Consider the following 23,038-nt stretch of genomic DNA (forward strand, 5'->3'; position numbering starts at 1 on the left):
GTTCTTCTGAGAATTTGTTTGTGAAGGGTCAGTTTTTTCCCCTCTGTGTGTCCCCCACATTCCACAGACATTGTATTCTCAGAGCATGTCCTCCCAGAGGTTCCTGAAAGCCACTGACGGAACACAGATGCCATCCATGTTTACACTGACCCATAGACTTCTGGTCAGTAGAAAATCACTGATGTGTGAATCAACACATTTTTTGCGGCTCGGATGCGGACCCATTCACTTCAATGGGGCCGCTAAAGATGCGGATAGCACTCCGTGTACTGTCCGCATCCGTTGCTCCATTCCGTGGCCCCGCGAAAAAATGAGAACATGTCCTTTTCTTGGCCATTTTGCGGACAAGATTAGGCATTTCTATTATGGGCGGTCTGTTCCGTTCCACAAATGGCAGAATGCACACGGGCGGCATCTGTGTTTTGTGGATCCGCAATTTGCGGACTGCAAAACACAGCGAGGTCGTGTGCAAGAGGCCTAAAAGTCTATGGGTATGTGTGCTGTCTATGGAGTAAGGCATTATGACGTGTGCATAATGCCTTACGCTGCATGCACACGACTGTGGTGTGTTTTGCGGTCCGCAAATCGTGGATCCCGCAAAACATGGATGGCATCCGTGCGCGTTCCGCAATTTGCGGAACGGCGCGGACAGCCTTTACATATAACTGCCTATTCTTGTCCGTAAAGCGCGGACAAGAATAGGACAGTTTATTTTTATTGCGGACCACGGAACGGAGCCACGGATGCGGACAGCACACGGAGTGCTGTCCGCATCTTTTGTGGCCCCATTGAAGTGAATGGGTCCACACCCGAGCCGCAAAAACGGCTCGGATGCGGACCAGAACAGCCGTGTGCATGAGGCCTTAGGCTGTGGACAGGCTTATGTTATTAGGATATCAGTTATCGGCTGCCGTCTCTCCAACTCCCCCATAAATATGCCGGTGACGTTTAGCCGAGCATATGCTATAGGCAGAGGGACAGGTGGCTGTCAGACACCCATGACATTGCTTATCTCAGAGGGAACACAGCACTGGACATGTTCAAATCCAACATGCCTGACCCTTGTTTAAGTAAGGCTACTTTCACACTGGCGGATCAGTTTAGCCCCAATGCATTCTGAATGGATAAGGATTCGCTCAGAATGCATCAGTTTGGCTCCATTCAGCCTCCATTCTGCTTTGGCGGCGGACAACAAAACGCTGCTTGCAGCATTGAAACTGAGCCAAACGGATCCGTCCTGGCACACAATGTAAGTCAATGGGGATGGATACGTTTTCTCTGACACAATCTGGCACAATAGAAAAAGGATCCGTCCTCCATTGACTTTCAATGGTGCTCAAGACGGATCTGTTTTGACTATGTTAAAGATAATACAAACGGATCCGTTCTGAACGGATGCAGACGGTTGTATTTGAACAGATGCGTTTGTGCAGATCCATGACGGATCCGCACCAAACGCAAGTGTGAAAGTAGCCTAAGGCTACATGCACACGACCGTATGTCTTTTGCGGTCTGCAAAAAAAAAAATTATGACATCCATATGCCATCCGTTATTTTTTTTCAGATCCATTGGAACAATGCCTAAAACGGACAAGAATAGGCATTTTTTTTTGCGGGGCTACGGAACGGACACACCGTGTGCCATCCACATTTTTTGCATCCTATCCGCAAAAAAACCAGAACGGACACGTTTGTGTGTATGAGGCCTAAGGCTGAATTCACACGTCAGTTATTACCATCAGTTATTGTGAGCCAAAACCAGTAGTGAAGCCTACGCAGAGATTAGGTTTAGGTTTAGGCCTCATGCACACGACCGTTGTATTTTGCGGTACGCATATAGTGGATCCGTGTTCCTGTTTTTTTTTTTTTTTTTTTATCCACCTCCGTTCCGTTTGTCCGCAAATTTTGTGGGTTGTGTTTCCTTGTGCCGTCTTTTTTTTTTTTTTGCGGTTCGCTAAAAAAACCTGAAGGCTATAATTCTTAAAATAGAAATGTCCCCACCCAAGATACAGGTATATGCAGGTTTCCCAGCAACCATCCGCAAAAAAAAAAAAGAAAACTGATGCGGATGACATACGGATGGTCATCCGCATTTTTTTGCGGACCCATTGACTTCAATAGTTCCGCAAAACATTTATTGCGGACAAGAATAGGACATGCAATACTTTTTTTGCGGACGCGGAAAAGAAATGGTTGACTACACCGCAATTTTAAAGGCTCCATAGAAATGCATGGGAAACCATCCGATCAGCCCCGAAAAAACGAAACGGACGCAGAGAAAAACGACTGTCGTGTGCATGTAGCCTCAATGGAAAGATTTCCACCTGTTCTGTGTTTTTGACCCAGATCTGATTTTGGCTCACAATAACTGATGGAAATAACTGACCAAATAACTGAAGTCTGAACTCAGTCTAAGGCCTCATGCACACGAACGTTCAGTTTTTGCGGATCCGGAAAACACGGATGCCACCCGTGTGCCTTCCGCAATTTGCGGAACGGAACAGGCGGCCCATTGTAGAAATGCCTATTCTTGTCCACAAAATGGAAAGAATAGGATATGCTATATTTGTTTGCGGGGCCATGGAATGGAGGAACGCATGCGGACAGCAAGTGAATGGGTCCGCACCCGAGCCGTAAAAACTAGAACAACGGTTGTGTGCAAGAGGCTTAAGTCAGGCTGCCCTATAGATTTGATATTTAATTTTTGGGAGCTAAGAAATAATTCATGAATTGCAAACTGGTAGTGATACCTTACGTGGTATCTTCTGGTACGTCAGTATACTAAATTGGTGTTTTATAACTCTTTTCTCCTTTTGTAGAAAAAACAAGAAAGGAAATGACTGCCAAAGGGTCCACTGGAGTGGAAGTTATCCTGTGTACACTGGAGGTGAGGGGACATACTTGGTGTGCATTCTTTCTCTTCACTCTTAGGCCCCTTTCACACGAGTTTTCCCGCACGGGTGCAATGCGTGAGGTGAACGCATTGCACCCGCACTGAATCCGGACCCATTCGGTTCTATGAGGCTGTGCAGATAAGCGGTGATTTTCACGCATCACTTGTGCGTTGCGTGAAAATCGCAGCATGCTCTATATTGTGCGTTTTTCACGCAATGCAGGCCCCATAGAAGTGAATGGGGCTGCGTGAAAATGGCATAGCATCCACAAGCAAGTGCGGATGCGGTGCGATTTTCACGCGTGGTTGCTAGGATGAAAGTCTATTCACTGTATTATTTTCCCTTATAACATGGTTATAAGGGAAAATAATAGCATCCTTTAACCGCCTCCGGACCGCCTAACGCAGATGTGCGGTCCGGAGGCGGCAGCCCTGCGCAGAGTGACGCATATACGCGTCATCTCGCGAGGGCCGAGATTTCCTGTGAACACGCGCACACAGGCACGCGCGTTCACAGGAACTGAAGGTAAGCGAGTGGATCTCCAGCCTGCCAGCGGCGGTCGTTCGCTGGCAGGCTGGAGATGTGATTTTTTTTAACCCCTAACAGGTATATTAGACGCTGTTTTGATAACAGCGTCTAATATATCTGCTACCTGGTCCTCTGGTGGTCCCTTTTGTTTGGATCGACCACCAGAGGACACAGGTAGCTGTGTAAAGTACCACAAAACACTATACTACACTACACCCCCCCCACCCCTGTCACTTATTAACCCCTTATGAACCCCTGATGACTCCCTGATCACCCCCGTCATTGATCACCCCCCTGTCAGGCTCCGTTCAGACGTCCGTATGATTTTTACGGATACATGGATCGGATCCGCAAAACGCATACGGACGTCTGAATGGAGCCTTACAGTGGGGTGATCAATGACAGGCGGGTGATCACCCATATAGATTCCCTGATCACCCCCTGTCATTGATCACCCCCCTGTAAGGCTCCATTCGGATGTCCGTATGATTTTTACGGATCCACGGATACATGGATCGGATCCGCAAAACACATACGGACGTCTGAATGGAGCCTTACACGGGGGTGATCACCCATATAGACTTCCTGATCACCCCCCCTGTCATTGATCACCCCCCTGTAAGGCTCCATTCAGACGTCCGTATGCGTTTTGCGGATCCGATCCATGTATCCGTGGATCCGTAAAAATCATACAGACATCTGAATGGAGCTTTACAGGGGAGTGATCAATGACAGGGGGGTGATCAATGACAGGGTGGTGATCACCCCATATAGACTCCCTGATCACCCCCCTGTCATTGATCACCCCCTGTAAGGCTCCATTCAGACATTTTTTTGGCCCAAGTTAGCGGAAATTTATTTTATTTTATTTTTCTTACTAAGTCTCATATTCCACTAACTTGTGTCAAAAAATAAAATCTCACATGAACTCACCATACCCCTCACGGAATCCAAATGCGTAAAATGTTTTAGACCTTTATATTCCAGACTTCTTCTCACGCTTTAGGGCCCCTAAAATGCCAGGGCAGTATAAATACCCCACATGTGACCCCATTTCGGAAAGAAGACACCCCAAGGTATTCCGTGAGGGGCATATTGAGTCCATGAAAGATTGAAATTTTTGTCCCAAGTTAGCGGAAAGGGAGACTTTGTGAGGGAAAAAAAATTAAATAAATAATTTCCGCTAACTTGTGCCAAAAAGAAAAATTCTCTGAACTCGCCATGCCCCTCATTGAATACCTTGGGGTGTCTTCTTTCCAAAATGGGGTCACATGTGGGGTATTTATACTGCCCTGGCTTTTTAGGGGCCCGAAAGCGTGAGAAGAAGTCTGGGATCCAAATGTCTAAAAATGCCCTCCTAAAAGGAATTTGGGCCCCTTTACGCATCTAGGCTGCAAAAAAGTGTCACACATATGGTATCGCCGTACTCAGGAGAAGTTGGGGAATGTGTCTTGGGGTGTCATTTTACATATACCCATGCTGGGTGAGATGAATATCTTGGTCAAATGCCAACTTTGTATAAAAAAATGGGAAAAGTTGTCTTTTGCCAAGATATTTCTCTCACCCAGCATGGGTATATGTAAAATGACACCCCAAAACACATTCCCCAACTTCTCCTGAGTACGGCGATACCAGATGTGTGACACTTTTTTGCCGCCTAGGTAGGCAAATGGACCCACATTCCAAAGTGCACCTTTCGGATTTCACCGGTCATTTTTTACAGATTTTGATTGCAAAGTACTTCTCACACATATGGGCCCCTAAATTGCCAGGGCAGTATAACTACTCCACAAGTGACCCCATTTTGGAAAGAAGACACCCCAAGGTATTCCGTGAGGGGCATGGCGAGTTCCTAGAATTTTTTATTTTTTGTTGCAAGTTAGTGGAATATGAGACTTTGTAAGAAAAAATAAATAAATAAAAAAAAATCATCATTTTCCGCTAACTTGTGACAAAAAATAAAAAGTTCTATGAACTCACTATGCCCATCAGCGAATACCTTAGGGTGTCTACTTTCCGAAATGGGGTCATTTGTGGGGGTTTTCTACTGTCTGGGCATTGTAGAACCTCAGGAATCATGACAGGTGCTCAGAAAGTCAGAGCTGCTTCAAAAAGCGGAAATTCACATTTTTGTACCATAGTTTGTAAACGCTATAACTTTTACCCAAACCATATTTTTTTTTTGCCCAAACCTTTATTTATTTTTATTAAAGACATGTAGAACAATAAATTTAGCGAAAAATTTATATATGGATGTTTTTTTTGCAAAATTTTACAGCTGAAAGTGAAAAATGTAATTTTTTTGCAAAAAAATCGTTGCATTTCGATTAATAACAAAAAAAGTAAAAATGTCAGCAGCAATGAAATACCACCAAATGAAAGCTCGATTAGTGAGAAGAAAATGAGGTAAAATTCATTTGGGTGGTAAGTTGTATGACTGAGCAATAAACGGTGAAAGTAGTGTAGTGCAGAAGTGTAAATAGTGGCCTGGTCATTAAGGGTGTTTCAGCTAGCGGGGTTGAAGTGGTTAATACGGAATGCTTAGTAGAAGGTCAATTGAGGGTTAAAAAAAATAATTATTAACTCACCTCCTCCAATTGATCGCGTTAGCTGCCGGTCTTCTGTTTTTACTTCAGGACCTGTCAAAGGACCTGTGGTGACATCACATGATACATCACCATGGTGATGGACCATGTGATGAGCTCAGTGACGTCACCATAGGTCCTGAAGAAAGAACAGGAGACCTGTTGTAATATACATACAATAAAAATACTGTAAGATTATGTTTTTCTCTCTGGCAACGCCCCCTGCTGTTTATCCTGTGGCTAAAATTCTGGTCTACCTTCTCCTACGTTCAGTGGTGGACCGACATGCTCAGTAGCTTCCCGGCTCCCTTCCTCCTCTTATTGCCCAGGGATCTCTGAGTGAAGCAGGTGAAGTGCCTTTCATTCATTCATCCATCCCTACTTTTGAATTCATAGAAATATATGGCTATATCTCTCTGGACAGTGGAGAAGGAACTTGGGAGGACATTACATAACACAGTGCTGTTTATTAGAGGAATAGCTGGGGGAGGAAAACAGGAGAAGGGTTAAAAGGAGCTAATTCCAGTGAACTCCTGGGAGATGCAGCTGCTTGATGGTCACCTGTCACGAGCTCCTGGCCACCCATAGAAATTGAAGGGACCAGAGCTGCAGAGTGAGCAAAGAACCTGCAAAAGTTCACCCTGCACAGGAGAGCAGCATTTTTTTTCCATTGATATAATTCAAATAACGATGTGCATGATATCAGAAATGTTATTTGATTGTTTGAATCTGTGGGATAACTCTATACACCTGCAATAGCATGTATATGTTCACAATGGCAAGAGAACAAAAGGATTAGGAATGAACATTCAGCATATCTAATCCATCATTTGGTAGGCCAACATACACTGTAGATAGCTGACTAGACTCTTATGTGGATTTGGGTCGGAAAACGTTTGATATGTTGTAGCGACATATCAAAGGTTTTGATTGGTGGGAGTCAGAGTGCTGACGCCAGTGGCGATCACTATGACGAGGAGAGAGAAGTGCTCTCATAGTGCGCTCTCTCTCCTCACTGCCGGAGACGGAAACAATAGAAAGTCTTTGGGCCTGTTTTGGATCAGTCTCCTGCAGCAAGGAGAGAGTACAAGGTATATGAGCGCTTCCCTCTCCTTGTTCAGCGACCTCAGCACCCGGATCCCACCAATCACAACTTGTCCTATGGCGTTATGACATATCGAGACTTTTCCCAAAGTACAGTGAGTTGCTGTAGCTCTGCCATCTCGTTCATGGGTAGAGCAGTAGAAGAGTGAGTTGTATGATGTTCTACAACTCAATACATTATTAAATAAAAAACTAAAAGTCAGCAAATGAGTGCTGTTATTTTCTGTAGTATCAAGAACATTGCTTGTCCATGTTGTTGTTGTAATACCGGAGTTTTTAAGACGTTCTCATTGTTTCTCCAGAATACCAGGGACCATCAGACAATATTAAACATTATAAATATCCTCAATGAACTGATGTCAGCTGGTAAGTTTCTGTATCTTCATAGCTTTAGCTTCAAATGGGATGCAAATGTTTTGTAATTTTCCAATCAAATGTTTACTGTGGTATTAACATGGGTTTCGAGGTCAACTGGCCGCTTTGAGATGCTTCGGAATATTGATTCCAGATTTCTATTCTGCATATTACGTAGACTGCTGGAAAAAGCTTTGAGCGTTCACTGCTATAGCCATCTCTGAGCGCAGTGCTCTTTCCATTTGGCCTCCTCCCGTGAAGATGTATGTTTAGCATCAAGCACATTTGTTTTTATCACATTGATCCAGTGCAGTCGCTCCATGTCACTGCATTGTGTGCAGAATTATCTGGAGACCCGTCGTTTTATATTTCAAACTGCTCTTCAATCCATCCTTGTGTTTGGTGTCTTAAGATGACCATACACATTAGTCTAAAGTTTATCAAAACGGATGATTTCAACCTAACACAAAAGTTTGTCAGGTGAAACTTGGCAATAAACAATTGTTTTAGGCTACTTTGACATTACCGGCAGCCTGTTCACCTGCAGATCCGTGCTGCCGCTAGTGCATGCGTGCCGCCAAAAGTCCTCTCCGGCCCCACTCATTATAATGGGGCAGGGCCGGAGGTCCAGCCGCAGCACGGCGGCTGGAATAAAACTACATGTCGTAGTTTTAGACTACTTTCACACTTGCTGCAGAGTGATCCGGCAATCTGCATGCAAAAGGAAAGCATATGTAGACAGATCCGGATGCGGATCCGTCTTACAAACACATTGCAAGAACGGATCCGTCTCTCCATTTGTCATCCGGAGAAACAGATCCGTTATATATTTTTTCCACATTTTTACCATTGCAAGGATGGATCCGGCATCGCGCTATTTTGAATGCAGGATCCGGTACTAATACATTTCTATGGGAAAAAAATGACGGATCCGGCATTCAGGCAAGTGTTCAGTTTTTTTAGCCGGAGATAAACCGTGCTGCGGTATTATCTCCGTCCAGATCAGTCAAAAAGACTGAACTGAAGACATCCTGATGCAAACTGAACGGATTACTCTCCATTCAGAATGCATGGGGATATGCCTGATCAGTTCTTTTCCGGTATAGAGCCCCTAGGACGGAACTCTATGCCGGAAAAGAAAAACGCTAGTGTGAAAGTACCCCTTTTCTGGCCGCCTCTCGGCATGTTTGCCGTGCTGTGGCCAGACCTTCGGCCCACCTCCATTATAGCGAATGGGGCCGGAGCCGACTTCTGGTAGCATGGTTCCGGGCGGGGAACAGCCTGCCGGAGAAGGCTGCTGCTAGTGTGAAACTAGCCTTAGCCGAAAGATGATAGACTATTATCGTTTAAAACAAAATCGGTCTTGTTTAATATTTTCCTCCGATAGTCGGATGAAATAACCTTCATTCAAAGAAAGATCATTCGTGAATAAAAGATCTTTGAAAGAACTTTCCCAGAAAGATATTCCATCCAGCGCTCTGTTTCACTGAACATGTACGGGCTTGGTGAACAACTGTAGAGGCCAGTATGGCCTAAAGTGTGTCTGGCCTTGTGTGCGTGAAACAGCCGTTCACCAGATGTCTGTTCAACTATCGGCCAACTTCTATCTAATGTGTATGGCCAGCTTTAGAGATCAGGAGTATTCTCCTGCCTTCAGTTTCTTACACAAGAGGCTCCTTCCTATCAACCATGTTAGGGGGCTAATATCAGTCTCCAGGCCAATCACAGAGCTCCCAAATCTAAACTTGTGACTCATGAATCTGAATTTGTAAGGAATCCACATGTTGTTGTTGTTGTTGTTGTTTTTTTTTTTTTTTTAATCATCAACACTTCAAAAGTTGATAAATATCTTTATATCCTTTTAGGAGTCAGGATTGTTAGGGCTACCCCCATCTAGTGAACATTCCTTATGTTATTTAGTTAAAAAAAAAAGTTATGGTCATGGATTGAGGTTTTGGGGGGGAATAAAGGTTCAACAAGATATTCCCCTTTATGGAATAATTATCATCTTACAGAGTTTAAAAAAATAAAGGTATGGCTGGTGTAGAGTAAATATAAAATGCATATATCAGATATTTGATGGAGGTAATTTGAGGTGTTTTGAATGCATTAGATCAGAGTTTAAAAAGATTTTCCAGGATTAGAAAAACATGGCCGTCCTCTTCCAGAAACAGTGCCACGCCTGTCCATGGGTTGTGTCTGATATTGTAGCTGAGCTGCGTTGAAATGAATTTGACTGAGCTGCATTACCACATACAACCCCTTATGATTATGGAGAACCCCTTTAATTTATCGGATTTTTTATAGACTTTAATATATCACTCTTAGGTTACATTCACACGACCGTATGTGTTTTGCCATCCGCAAAAAAATGGATGACGTTCCGTATGGCATCTGTTTTTTTTTGCGGATCCATTGCAAAATGCCTATCCTTGTCCGCAAAACGGACAAGAATAGGACATGTTCTATTTTTTTTTTTGCGGGTTTACGGAACGGACATACAGATGTGGATAGCACATGGTGGGCTGTCCACATTTTTTGCGAACCCATTGAAATGAATAGGTCTGCATCCTATCCGCAAAAAAAACAAAATGGACACGGAAACAAAATACGTTTGTGTGAATGTAGCCCTAGGCCTCTTTTCATCACGGTGTGCGTGAAGCAAATGCATAGCATCCGGACTGAATCCTGACCCATTTGTGTTTCATGCATCATTTCTAGGTTCAGGGAAAAAAATCACAAAAATGTTCTATATTCTGTGTTTTTCACACAGCTCTGGTTCCAGGAGATGTAGATTGTAATTTTATTCCACATGCCTGAAAAACGCATCTAAAACTAATTGCAACAAAAACTGAACGCAATCGCAGACAAAACTGACTGAACCTGCATGTTTTTTTCCTGAACAGACCCTGAGAGAATCTCAGAAGGCAGTACATATCTAGATGAAATACTATACAATCTGAATCTCATATAGAGTGTAGAATATAGTATTTTTTTGTGATTCTGGAGTAGATTAGGTTGTTCTTAGTAGGGTATATAAGGGATCTATAGTACTTTTAGAATGTAGGTCCTGTCCAGTAATAAAAACTACCCTTGAGAATTTCTGAAAAAGACACTGGTAGGTAGAAAGCATGGGGTGCTATGTTACTGTTGGAGTTTTCAGCAGGAGGTAACCGAAAATCATTTAATAATTGTTCTCCCCCATTTATGGTGCACATATCTATTCTTCTCAAGGAAACTAATGTTACGGTGACATGTAAAAGCTGAAAATCTTGTTCCGTTATAAGGGGATTCATAGGTTGGGGTGTGAAGACGTGTTTTGTTTGAATCATTTTTTTTTCTTTCTAGGTGGTGGAAGAAGAATAAATGTATTGATTTCTAAAGGAGGTACTCAGATCTTGCTACAATTGCTGCTTAGTGCCAGTAAGGACTCTTCTCCGAATGAAGAGTTAATGGTACTTCTTCACAGCTTACTCGCAAAGATAGGACCAAAAGGTTTGTCTGAAGAACATTAAAATGTTAAATGGTTGCCCACATTATGTCCCTGTTTTCTCCATGTTCCCATAATTTCCTTCTGATCTATTCCATATTCCTCTGGTAAAAAGATGTAGAGGGGGGCTCCTGCAGCAGCCAGTTGTCTTACAGCCATTCACAGAATTGTGAGAAGGAATAGGAAGGAAATGACCTGAGTTCATTGAACATACAGTACAGACCAAAAGTTTGGACACACCTTCTCATTCAAAGAGTTTTCTTTTATTTTCATGACTATGAAAATTGTAGATTCACACTGAAGGCATCAAAACTATGAATTACCACATGTGGAATTATATACATAACAAAAAAGTGTGAAACAACTGAAAATATGTCATATTCTAGGTTCTTCAAAGTAGCCACCTTTTGCTTTGATTACTGCTTTGCACACTCTTGGCATTCTCTTGATGAGCTTCAAGAGGTAGTCACCTGAAATGGTTTTCACTTCACAGGTGTGCCCTGTCAGGTTTAATAAGTGGGATTTCTTGCCTTATAAATGGGGTTGGGACCATCAGTTGCGTTGTGGAGAAGTCAGGTGGATACACAGCTGATAGTCCTACTGAATCGACTGTTAGCTGCTTTTTTCTTGCCATAATACAAATTCTAAGTAAAGAAAAACGAGTGGCCATCATTACTTTAAGAAATGAAGGTCAGTCAGTCCGAAAAATTGGGAAAACTTTGAAAGTGTCCCCAAGTGCAGTCACAAAAACCATCAAGCGCTACAAAGAAACTGGCTCACATGCGGACCGTCCCAGGAAAGGAAGACCAAGAGTCACCTCTGCTGCGGAGGATAAGTTCATCCGAGTCACCAGCCTCAGAAATCGCAGGTTAACAGCAGCTCAGATTAGAGACCAGGTCAATGCCACACAGAGTTCTAGCAGCAGACACATCTCTAGAACAACTGTTAAAGGGAGTCTGTCACCACATTTGAGTATATTAGACTGATCAAATAGCGTTATATGTGCCACCGAGAACTTAAAAACTGTACCTTTGTTGTATCTAATGGAGTTTTCTTTCAGCCAAAAATGAACTTTTAAGATTCTGTATATGCGCCCTCTCAAGTGCCCAGGGCGGCGTCTCAATCGTCCGGGCCCCAGGCAGCACCCCCTCAACGCGTCATAACCCCGCCCTCTGTGTGCCTCTGCCCGCCCGTTTACTCTCCTTCTCTCCTTTTCCACTGCGGCTGCGAGGTCAAATTCATAGCGGGCGCAGTGGAAAAGGAGAGAGGAGGAGAGTAAACGGGCGGGCAGAGGCACACGGAGGGCGGGGTTATGAGCCGTTATGGAGGGGCTCGGACGATTGAGACGCCGCCCTGGGCACTTGAGAGGGCGCATTTACAGAATCTTAAAAGTTCATTTTTGGCTGAAATAAAACTCCATTAGCTACAACAAAGGTACCGTTTTTAAGTTCTTGGTGGCACATATAACGCTATTTGATCAGTCTAAAATGCTCAAATGTGGTGACAGACTCCCTTTAAGAGGAGAATGTGTGAATCAGGCCTTCATGGTAGGATATCTGCTAGGAAACCACTGCTAAGGACAGGCAACAAGCAGAAGAGACTTGTTTGGGCTAAAGAACACAAGGGATGGACATTAGACCAGTGGAAATCTGTGCTTTGGTCTGATGAGTCCAAATTTGAGATCTTTGGTTCCAACCACCGTGTCTTTGTGCAACGCAGAAAAGGTGAACAGATGGACTCTACATGCCTGGTTCCCACCGTGAAGCATGGAGGAGGAGGAGGTGTGATGGTGTGGGGGTGCTTTGCTGGTGACACTGTTGGGGATTTATTCAAAATTGAAGGCATACTGAACCAGCATGGCTACCACAGCATCTTGCAGCAGCATGCTATTCCATCCGGTTTGCGTTTAGTTGGACCATCATTTATTTTTCAACAGGACAATGACCCCAAACACACCTCCAGGCTGTGTAAGGGCTATTTGATCATGAAGGAGAGTGATGGGGTGCTGCGCCAGATGACCTGGCCTCCACAGTCACCGGACCTGAACCCAATCGAGATGGTTTGGGGTGAGCTGGACCGCAGAGTGAAGGCTAAAGGGCCAACAAGTGCTAAGCATCTCTGGGAACTCCTTCAAGACTGTTGGAAGACCATTTCAGGTGACTACCTCTTAAAGCTCATCAAGAGAATGCCAAGAGTGTGCAAAGCAGTAATCAAAGCAAAAGGTGGCTACTTTGAAGAACCTAGAATATGACATATTTTCAGTTGTTTCACACTTTTTTGTTATGTATATAATTCCACATGTGTTAATTCATAGTTTTGATGCCTTCAGTGTAAATCTTTAATTTTCATAGTCATGAAAATAAAGAAAACTCTTTGAATGAGAAGGTGTGTCCAAACTTTTGATCTGTACTGTACATATATTTTTTTCTTTTAATATACTGCTCAGTTTTAATGTATGAAGAGACAAAATAGGATCAAAGGAAAGGACTGGATTAACTAAAGAATTGTTGGGATTTTTTTGTGTGTTCGGTTTTCTTCTAAAGCAATGTTCACACATTGAAGTCGAATCACAGTTTGTAATGTTGTAGTGTTTTAACTGCAACATGTGAAAACAGCCCAAGTATTCCCTAATTGATGTTCCTATTATTATGTGGAAACACTTTTTTTTCCTCTTTTTCCTTTTAAAAAAAATATATAAACTAAACAGTAGCGTACTTAAAATACACCAAAATAATGCCGAAAGCAAGACTTTGTGAGTGAAAGAACTAAAACTAGCTGCTGATATATGCAAAAAAAAAGATAAATTGAAACCTGATGTGCAAAATTGGCTTGTGATGCTAAAGAAGTAAGTAATTCACCCAACAGAGTTCTTAAGGAAAAGGCTCCAGAATTGATTGTTTTTTATTATTATTTCTCTTCGTAGACAAAAAGTTTGGAATAAAAGCACGAGTCAGTGGAGCTTTGAACATCTCTCTCAACCTGGTCAAACAAAACCTTCAATGTGCAAAGCTGTTGCTTCCATGTCTTCAGGTGCTACGTGTGTACTGTATGAATTGTGAGTACTGGGAGTCTCGAGGGGATTTCTGCTGTTTTAATTAACAAGACCAAGTTTTTACTTGGAGAATTGTACAGGTGAAAAACATGGCTTCAGCATAGCTCTAATAGCTCTAACAAAAGCTGTATTTCAAAGACACAGTTCGGGTTTAGGCAGGCGACCGTGTTTTTTGTCCGCATCCAATCCACATTTTTTGCAGTTTAGATGCGGATCCATTCACTTCAATGGGGCTGCAAAAGATGTGGACAGCACATTGTGTGCATCCATATGTCCGTTCCAGCAAAAAATAGAGCATGTCCTATTCTTGTCCGCATTACAGACAAGGATGAGACTGTTCTATTATGGCCTGGTTGTTTCGTTCTGCAAATTGCAATGCGGACCGCAAAACAGAGTATGGTCATGTGCAAGAGCTTTTAGGGCTCATTCACACGTCCAAATGGCCGCTGTGCCCGTGCTGTGGACCGCAAATAGCGGTCTTGACTTGCATGGGTCCATGATCGGCAAATTATGGCAAAAGGTAGGACATGTCCTATTTTTTGCGGTGTAGAGGCACGGACCTGAAAGCCCACAGAAGGGTTTCCGTGGGCTTACGAGCCATGCTTCCACACCGTAAAAGATACATGTCCTATCTTTTGCCATATTTTGCGGATTGCGGAACTATTCAAGTCCATAGCACAAAGTTTACATGGTCAGACCCTGTGTATTGCAGACCCGCTGTTTGCGGTCTGCAATATGGGCACAACAACCATACAGTCGTGTGAATGAGCCTCTAGAGGTACTCCATCTCGCCATATCCGCAGTGAGATGGGACTACGCAATGGCCCTAGGTGGCTGGGTTTATGAATGCTGCCTACTGATTCAGTACTCCACTGTTTCTGTATTTTCCAGTGCAGTGAATGGAAGCTATGTAAATAGCATAGCAAGCTATACTGTTGTGCTATGGAAGCAGTCTAGCTTGTTCTGCTACTCTGTTCATGTAGCTTCCTTTCACTGCACTGGGAGCTATGGAAACAGTGGAGAACCAGCTCGCTTGGCAGTTTCCATAAGCCCAGTCACTGGGCCAGCGTTTAGTCCTATCTCACAGTGGAAATGGGACAACCACTTTAAAAGGTGTGGCAACGTAGTACTGAGAACCATAAGGCTTCATGCATTTGACTTATTAAAGCTTTGTAAATCTTTTGCTGCTACCTAGGCGTGTGAAACCTTTACTTTACCTCTGTATCCCCCTATGTTCAATTGCTCAATGCTTCATCATGTAACGTATTTATGAAGCTTATGGGAAGAAATACCTCCATACTTGTGGTACTGGACTAAGCATTGTACTGTGTGGTACACATTGTAGTATGCAGTAGCATGCATGAGGCCTATTGCAGGTGCTTCACCACCAACCTGCATTAGAATTGCTTTTGCTAGGAAACAAAAGCACTGTAAGTGACCATACGTATAGAAGCACTGTAAGTGACCATATAGAAGCACTGTAAGTGACCATACGTATAGAAGCACTGTAAGTGACCATACGTATAGAAGCACTGTAAGTGACCACAAAGAAGCACTGTAAGTGACCACATAGAAGCACTGTAAGTGACCATATGTATAGAAGCACTGTAAGTGACCATATAGAAGCACTGTAAGTGATCATACGTATAGAAGCACTGTAAGTGATCATACGTATAGAAGCACTGTAAGTGATCATACGTATAGAAGCACTGTAAGTGATCATACGTATAGAAGCACTGTAAGTGATCATGCATATAGAAGCACTGTAAGTGATCATGCATATAGAAGCACTGTAAATGACCAAATAGAAGCGCTGTAAGTGTTCATACGTATAGAAGCACTGTAAGTGGCCGTATAGAAGCACTGTAAGTGACCATATAGAAGCACTGTAAGTGACCATACGTATAGAAGCACTGTAAGTGACCATATAGAAGCGCTGTAAGTGACCACATAGCAGCACTGTAAGTGACCACATAGCAGCACTGTAAGTGACCACATAGAAGCACTGTAAGTGATCATATGTATAGAAGCGCTGTAAGTAACCACATAGAAGCACTGTAAGTGACCATACATATAGAAGCACTGTAAGTGACCATACATATAGAAGCACTGTAAGTGACCATACATATAGAAGCACTGTAAGTGACCATATAGAAGCACTGTAAGTGACCACATAGCAGCACTGTAAGTGACCACATAGAAGCACTGTAAGTGATCATATGTATAGAAGCGCTGTAAGTAACCACATAGAAGCACTGTAAGTGACCACATAGAAGCACTGTAAGTGACCATACATATAGAAGCACTGTAAGTGACCACATAGAAGCACTGTAAGTGACCACATAGAAGCACTGTAAGTGACCACATAGAAGCACTGTAAGTGACCATATAGAAGCACTGTAAGTGACCATATAGAAGCACTGTAAGTGATCATACGTATAGAAGCACTGTAAGTGACCATATAGAAGCACTGTAAGTGATCATACGTATAGAAGCACTGTAAGTGACCACATAGAAGCACTGTAAGTGATCATACATATAGAAGCACTGTAAGTGACCACATAGAAGCGCTGTAAGTGACCACATAGAAGCGCTGTAAGTGACCACATAGAAGCACTGTAAGTGACCACATAGAAGCACTGTAAGTGACCACATAGAAGCGCTGTAAGTGACCACATAGAAGCGCTGTAAGTGACCACATAGAAGCGCTGTAAGTGACCACATAGAAGCACTGTAAGTGACCACATAGAAGCACTGTAAGTGACCACATAGAAGCACTGTAAGTGATCATACATATAGAAGCACTGTAAGTGGCCATATAGAAGCACTGTAAGTGGCCGTATAGAAGCACTGTAAGTAATCATACATATAGAAGCGCTGTAAGTGACCATATAGAAGCACTGTAAGTGACCATACGTATAGAAGCACTGTAAGTGGCCATATAGAAGCACTGTAAGTGACCACATAGAAGCACTGTAAGTGATCATACGTATAGAAGCACTGTAAGTGATCATACGTATAGAAGCACTGTAAGTGATCATACGTATAGAAGCACTGTAAGTGACCATATAGAATTACTGTAAGTGATCAGACGTATAGAAGCACTGTAAGTGATCATACATATAGAAGCACTGTAAGTGACCACATAGAAGCACTGTAAGTGATCATATGTATAGAAGCACTGTAAGTGATCATATGTATAGAAGCACTGTAAGTGATCATATGTATAGAAGCACTGTAAGTGATCATATGTATAGAAGCACTGTAAGTGATCATACGTATAGAAGCACTGTAAGTGATCATACATATAGAAGCACTGTAATTAACCACATAGAAGCACTGTAAGTGATTATACATATATAAGCTCTGTAAGTGACCACATAGAAGCTCTGTAAGTGACCACATAGAAGCACTGTAAGTGACCACATAGAAGCACTGTAAGTGATCATACGTATAGAAGCACTGTAAGTGATCATACGTATAGAAGCACTGTAAGTGATCATACGTATAGAAGCACTGTAATTGACCACATAGAAGCACTGTAAGTGATCATACCTATAGAAGCACTGTAAGTGATCATACCTATAGAAGCACTGTAAGTGACCACATAGACGCACTGTAAGTGACCACATAGAAGCACTGTAAGTGATCATACCTATAGAAGCACTGTAAGTGATCATACCTATAGAAGCACTGTAAGTGACCACATAGAAGCACTGTAAGTGATCATACATATAGACGCACTGTAAGTGACCACATAGACGCACTGTAAGTGACCACATAGACGCACTGTAAGTGACCACATAGAAGCACTGTAAGTGACCACATAGAAGCACTGTAAGTGATCATACATATATAGAAGCACTGTAAGTGATCATACATATATAGAAGCACTGTAAGTGATCATACGTATAGAAGCACTGTAAGTGATCATACATATATAGAAGCACTGTAAGTGACCACATAGAAGCACTGTAAGTGATCATACATATATAAGCTCTGTAAGTGACCATATAGAACCACTGTAAGTGATCATACATATAGAAGCACTGTAAGTGACCATATAGAAGCACTGTAAGTGATCATACGTATAGAAGCACTGTAAGTGATCATACATATCTAGAAGCACTGTAAGTGACCACATAGAAGCACTGTAAGTGATCATACATATATAAGCTCTGTAAGTGACCATATAGAAGCACTGTAAGTGATCATACATATATAAGCTCTGTAAGTGACCATATAGAAGCACTGTAAGTGATCATACATATAGAAGTGCTGTAAGTGACCATATTATTTGTTTTGCCTCATGTGAGTGTTTTTGCATTTCAGCTGTAAATGCTGTATATCTTGGCAAAAATGGGGCTGTGGATCTTCTTTTCAAGATCATAGGGCCATTCAGTAAAAAGAACACCAGCCTTATCAAGTAAGTGCAGTTATCTGTATACTGTGTGTCCCAGTTGTAATACCCATGGGGCTTTTTGTTTGTGTCTTTCTTTTACAGTTTTGAGTTGGCTAATATCTTCTAGGTGGTTGGTGTAAAGAGCTGGGGAGTATGTTTACTCATTTTATATTGCGACGTATTTACCCCTTTTTTTTATTATTTTTTATTATTTTTTTTAAGCTACTTTCACACCAGCGTTTTTGCTGGATCCGTCATGGATCAGCAAAAACACTTCCGTCATGATAATACAACCATCTGCGTCCGTTATGAACGGATCTGGTTGTATCATCTTTAACATAGCCAAGACGGATCTTTCCCCATTGACTTACATTGTGTTGTGCTCCGCCCCACATCGCGGACAGAAAAATGATGCTCACGGAATACATTCTGGTGCACTCAGCTTTGTTCAGTTAAGTTTTGTCCTCCTTGACAATGAATGGAGACAAGCATTTTCATCCGATATGGAGACCCTATGACTGATCTCAATAGCAGAAAGGGAAAGCGCAGATTTTGTACCAAAATCTTGGCAAAAATTTAGTTTTGTAAAAATTTAGCAACTTCGGATTCAAACATTGTGTATAGGTTGTAGTATTTCTTGGGAGATCACCCAACAATGTATGCATACAATGTATATTAGTGAGATGTTAAAAACAAACTTCAAAAACATTTACGAAACACTTTAAAAAAAAAAAATCTGCATTCTAGACATACTGAGGCTTTTTGAACCTGCAGCATGCCCTATCTGTTGCAGATTATGTTTATTGTAGTGCAGTAAGTGACTGTCACGGTAGGTAAGATAAGGGAAGGAAACAGAACACGGCAAACAAAACAAAACAACTGACTATGGCCCAAAATCTAGGGAACAAAGGGATGACCTCCTAGGAATCCCTAAAACACATTCCCTAAGCTGCTATGCCCATGTGCATATCTCAATGGTAGATATGCACATGCCCACGTACCTAAGACTAAAACACACTGAACCAAACCCTCAGCTGTAGGGAAGAAGGAAAAAAAAACACCCATCATCTTCAACAACCAAAGGAGCTAGCGTCACTCTAGGGGCCTAGTAAAAACAGACAGAGAAGGAAAAAGGGAAAAGGACTTATCTAGAGATGTGTTGGAGCAGACAATCCACCAAACTTCCAGAGCTCACACAAGGAAGAACTATAACCCACAAAGGCTATAGGCAGAGGGAGGAATAAATAGCCTCACCAATTACCTAAAGAACAACACCTGGGAGGAGGTGGGATTCTGTTCAAACCCACAACAAAACAAACTGTCAGATCGAGTCACGTGCAGCAACTCTGACAGATCTCCTCAGAACACCCACAGGGAAGGGCGTGACAGTGACCTTCTACAGCCCTATTTGCGACCAAATATCCATGATTTTGGTGCAGATTTGTAAGCTGATTTAAAAATTTAATATTTAGGCACCAGAGCTGTTACATATTGAGAGTTAAACAGACTTAAGTTATCCCATCAAGACGATCCCTGTACATTCGTAGTTTAGTTTGTCCCATGAAGACGATCCTTGTCGATATGTACATTCAGCATTGGCATGATATTGAGAGGGAGCCCCTGCTTGGCACCATGCTTTATTAGCCAGTGCAGAGAGCTCTATCTGGACCATCTACTATCAGGGTGCAGATAGGGGAGCTGCGTTTTTAAAGGATTGGGTGGGTCATTTGGGATGGGATTAGGCATGTCCCCATAGAAATAAGGTAGGTGACTGGTTTTATTGAAATTGGAGGGTTTGGCCTACTTTGCACTTATATGTACAGGCACCTTTAAAGTCAGTGCTAGGTCCAGAATAAGTAGAAACTTACTTTGTAGTAGTCTAGTTTTCCTATACTAACAGTGGAGCAGAATGATCTTTAAAGATGGCATCCTTTTAATGCCAGTTAACTCTGAAAATGGTTAGTCATTCTCTACCTGACATTGAGCATTAGGTTCAGTATGTAAGTGAAGTAGCTGTAGCTGTACCTGTACGTGAAGAAGTGTTTCAACATTGTAGTTGTAGCTTTTACGTGATGAGAAGTTAGGAAAACAGAGAACTGCTAAGGACTGTGTAGCCTTCCTTAGTGATGGTAATGACTGACTTCAACCAAAGTAAATCTGTACATTTTATTAGTAAGCAGCAGATCTGGAAATCCCATTGATAGGGGAGCATTATGGTCCATCAATAGTTTTCAAATAGAAAGTGTACTAATTACTATGACTAGCTGTGGTGAAGATCCGAAGTGCCAGGAACAACAAGGTATGCACAGCAGGTCGAAAGGTATCCACCCTGCACACCTGTAGTGAATCCTTCTTGTTTCACATTGCCCTCACATCTCTCACTGCACATAAAGTCACAATACACCATCTTGTTTTCACTTCCGACCTTGTCCTTCTGTCACTATATATATGTGAAACTGCCCAGTCACTGTTTATGTCCAGCTGTCCTTCCTCTTTTATCTGGCAGACACAATCTCCTGATTTTTAATATTGCACCCAGTGTTATACATTATTACTTTCTATCTTCTTTACAGATGCTATATAGATTTCCTACTCTGACCTTTTGTCTCTAAATTTTAAACCTAATCTACTAACTTCAAGGGAATCTGTCACCTATTTTGACCATATAAAACCGTTAACATAGCAATGTGGAATAAAGTACCTTCTTACCTACATGTGTCTTCTTTCTTTTATTCAACTTTTCATTCTTATAAAAAAGAGATTTTTCTGATATGCAAATGAGGTTCCAAGGTGCCCAGAGGGGCGTTATTACTCTGCTCTAGTGCCCAGTAACGCCCCCCTGCAGTGCCAAGCCGGCCTCCTAAGAAATAAATGTCCTCCCACATACTTGCCGAACGGCGCCGCCCCCTCCCCACTACGTCACTTAATTTATTCATTGCACCATCGTGCTTCCTCCTCTCTTGGCCTACGGCACCGCCTCCTCCCGATTACGCCATTTAATTTATTTACTGCATCGGGCGTTCCTTCCTCCTCTCTTGGCCTACGGCGCCGCCCCCTCCCCATTACGTCAGTTATTTTATTCATTGCTTTGGCCCTCTCTTCCTCCTCTCTTGTCCTCTGAAATCCCGCGCAGGCGCAGTATCGGTGAATGCCTGCGCGATTCTCCTGTTCCAGAGGGCAACAGCCTCAATAGTGTCACTGCCGAGCCCAGTGTCTTAATCGGAGGCTGTTGCCCTCTGGAACAGGAGAATCGTGCAGGCGCAGGCACTCACCGATACTGCGCCTGCACGGGATTTCGGAGGACAAGAGAGGAGGAAGGGAGGTCCGATGCAATGAATAAAATAACTGACGTAATGGGGAGGGGGCGGCGCCGTGGCCCAAGAGAGGAGGAAGGAACGCCCGATGCAGTAAATAAATTTAAATGATGTAATCGGGAGGGGGCGGCACCGTGGGCCAAGAGAGGAGGAAGCACGATGGTGCAATGAATAAATTAAGTGACGTAGTGGGGAGGGGGCGGCGCCATTCGGCAAGTATGTGGGAGGACATTTATTTCTTAGGAGGCCGGCTGGGCACTGCAGGGGGGCGTTACTGGGCACTAGAGCAGAGTAATAACGCCCCTCTGGGCACCTTGGAACCTCATTTGCATATCAGAAAAATCGCTTTTTTTTATAAGAATGAAAAGTTGAATAAAAGAAAGAAGACACATGTAGGTAAGAAGGTACTTTATTCCACATTGCTATGTTAACGGTTTTATATGGTCAAAATAGCTGACAGATTCCCTTTCACTTTCCTAGCAAATGAATTGCACCTATAATGCTAGTGTGACCATACTGTGGTTTAGTGTTCCCATTAAGAGAAACCAAATAAGAGTATTGCAGGTTTGATACCTTTTAATGGTTAACAAAAATAGAAGTAATGATGTGACATAGCGAGATTTCGGGACATCACCAGTCTCTTGATCAGGTGTACTACAAGAATATATGAAGAAACAGCAATATATATACAATAAGAACAGAGACATGGGGGGAATGAATGGACATTTGAAAAAAAAACTGAACAACATATCAAAGATCTTGAGAATGAGTCCTTAATTATCTCACAGATAAGGGGTGTGAAAGTTTTATGGTCTCTAAGGGCTCTTTCACACCTGCGTTCTTTTCTTCCGGCATAGTTCAGTCATCGGGGCTCTATGCCGGAAGAATCCTGATCAGTTTTATCCTAATGCATTCTGAATGGAGTGAAATCCGTTCAGGATGCATCAGGATGTCTTCAGTTCAGGACCGGAACGTTTTTTGGGCCGGAGAAAATACTGCAGCATGCTGCGCTTTTTGCTCCGGCCAAAAATCCTGAAGACTTGCCGCAAGGCCGGATCCGGAATTAATGCCCATTGAAAGGCATTGATCCGGATCCGGCCTTAAGCTAAACGTCGTTTCGGCGCATTGCCGGATCCGACGTTTAGCTTTTTCTCAATGGTTACCATGGCTGCCGGGACGCTAAAGTCCTGGCAGCCATGGTAAAGTGTAGTGGGGAGCGGGGGAGCAGTATACTTACCGTCCGTGCGGCTCCCGGGGTGCTCCAGAGTGACGTCAGGGCGCCCCACGCGCATGGATGACGTGGTCACATGGCACG

At 42.9% G+C, this 23,038-nt stretch overlaps 1 protein-coding gene across 6 annotated transcripts in view; it reads left to right on the forward strand.

Annotated features, from left to right (window-relative positions):
• The window catches only part of AGTPBP1 (ATP/GTP binding carboxypeptidase 1), a 182,909-nt gene that overhangs the window by 62,370 nt on the left and 97,501 nt on the right, over positions 1-23,038 (forward strand). For all 6 annotated transcript variants that reach the window (XM_044273638.1, XM_044273644.1, XM_044273631.1 and 3 more), the window contains 5 exons: positions 2,820-2,887; positions 7,414-7,477; positions 10,814-10,960; positions 13,879-14,010; positions 18,340-18,433. In XM_044273638.1, coding sequence (XP_044129573.1) covers positions 2,820-2,887; positions 7,414-7,477; positions 10,814-10,960; positions 13,879-14,010; positions 18,340-18,433 — 505 coding nt within the window. The remainder of the gene's footprint in view (positions 1-2,819; positions 2,888-7,413; positions 7,478-10,813; positions 10,961-13,878; positions 14,011-18,339; positions 18,434-23,038) is intronic.

The sequence above is a fragment of the Bufo gargarizans genome, chromosome 1, assembly GCF_014858855.1.
Source record: "Bufo gargarizans isolate SCDJY-AF-19 chromosome 1, ASM1485885v1, whole genome shotgun sequence".
Taxonomy (NCBI): Eukaryota; Metazoa; Chordata; class Amphibia; order Anura; family Bufonidae; genus Bufo; species Bufo gargarizans.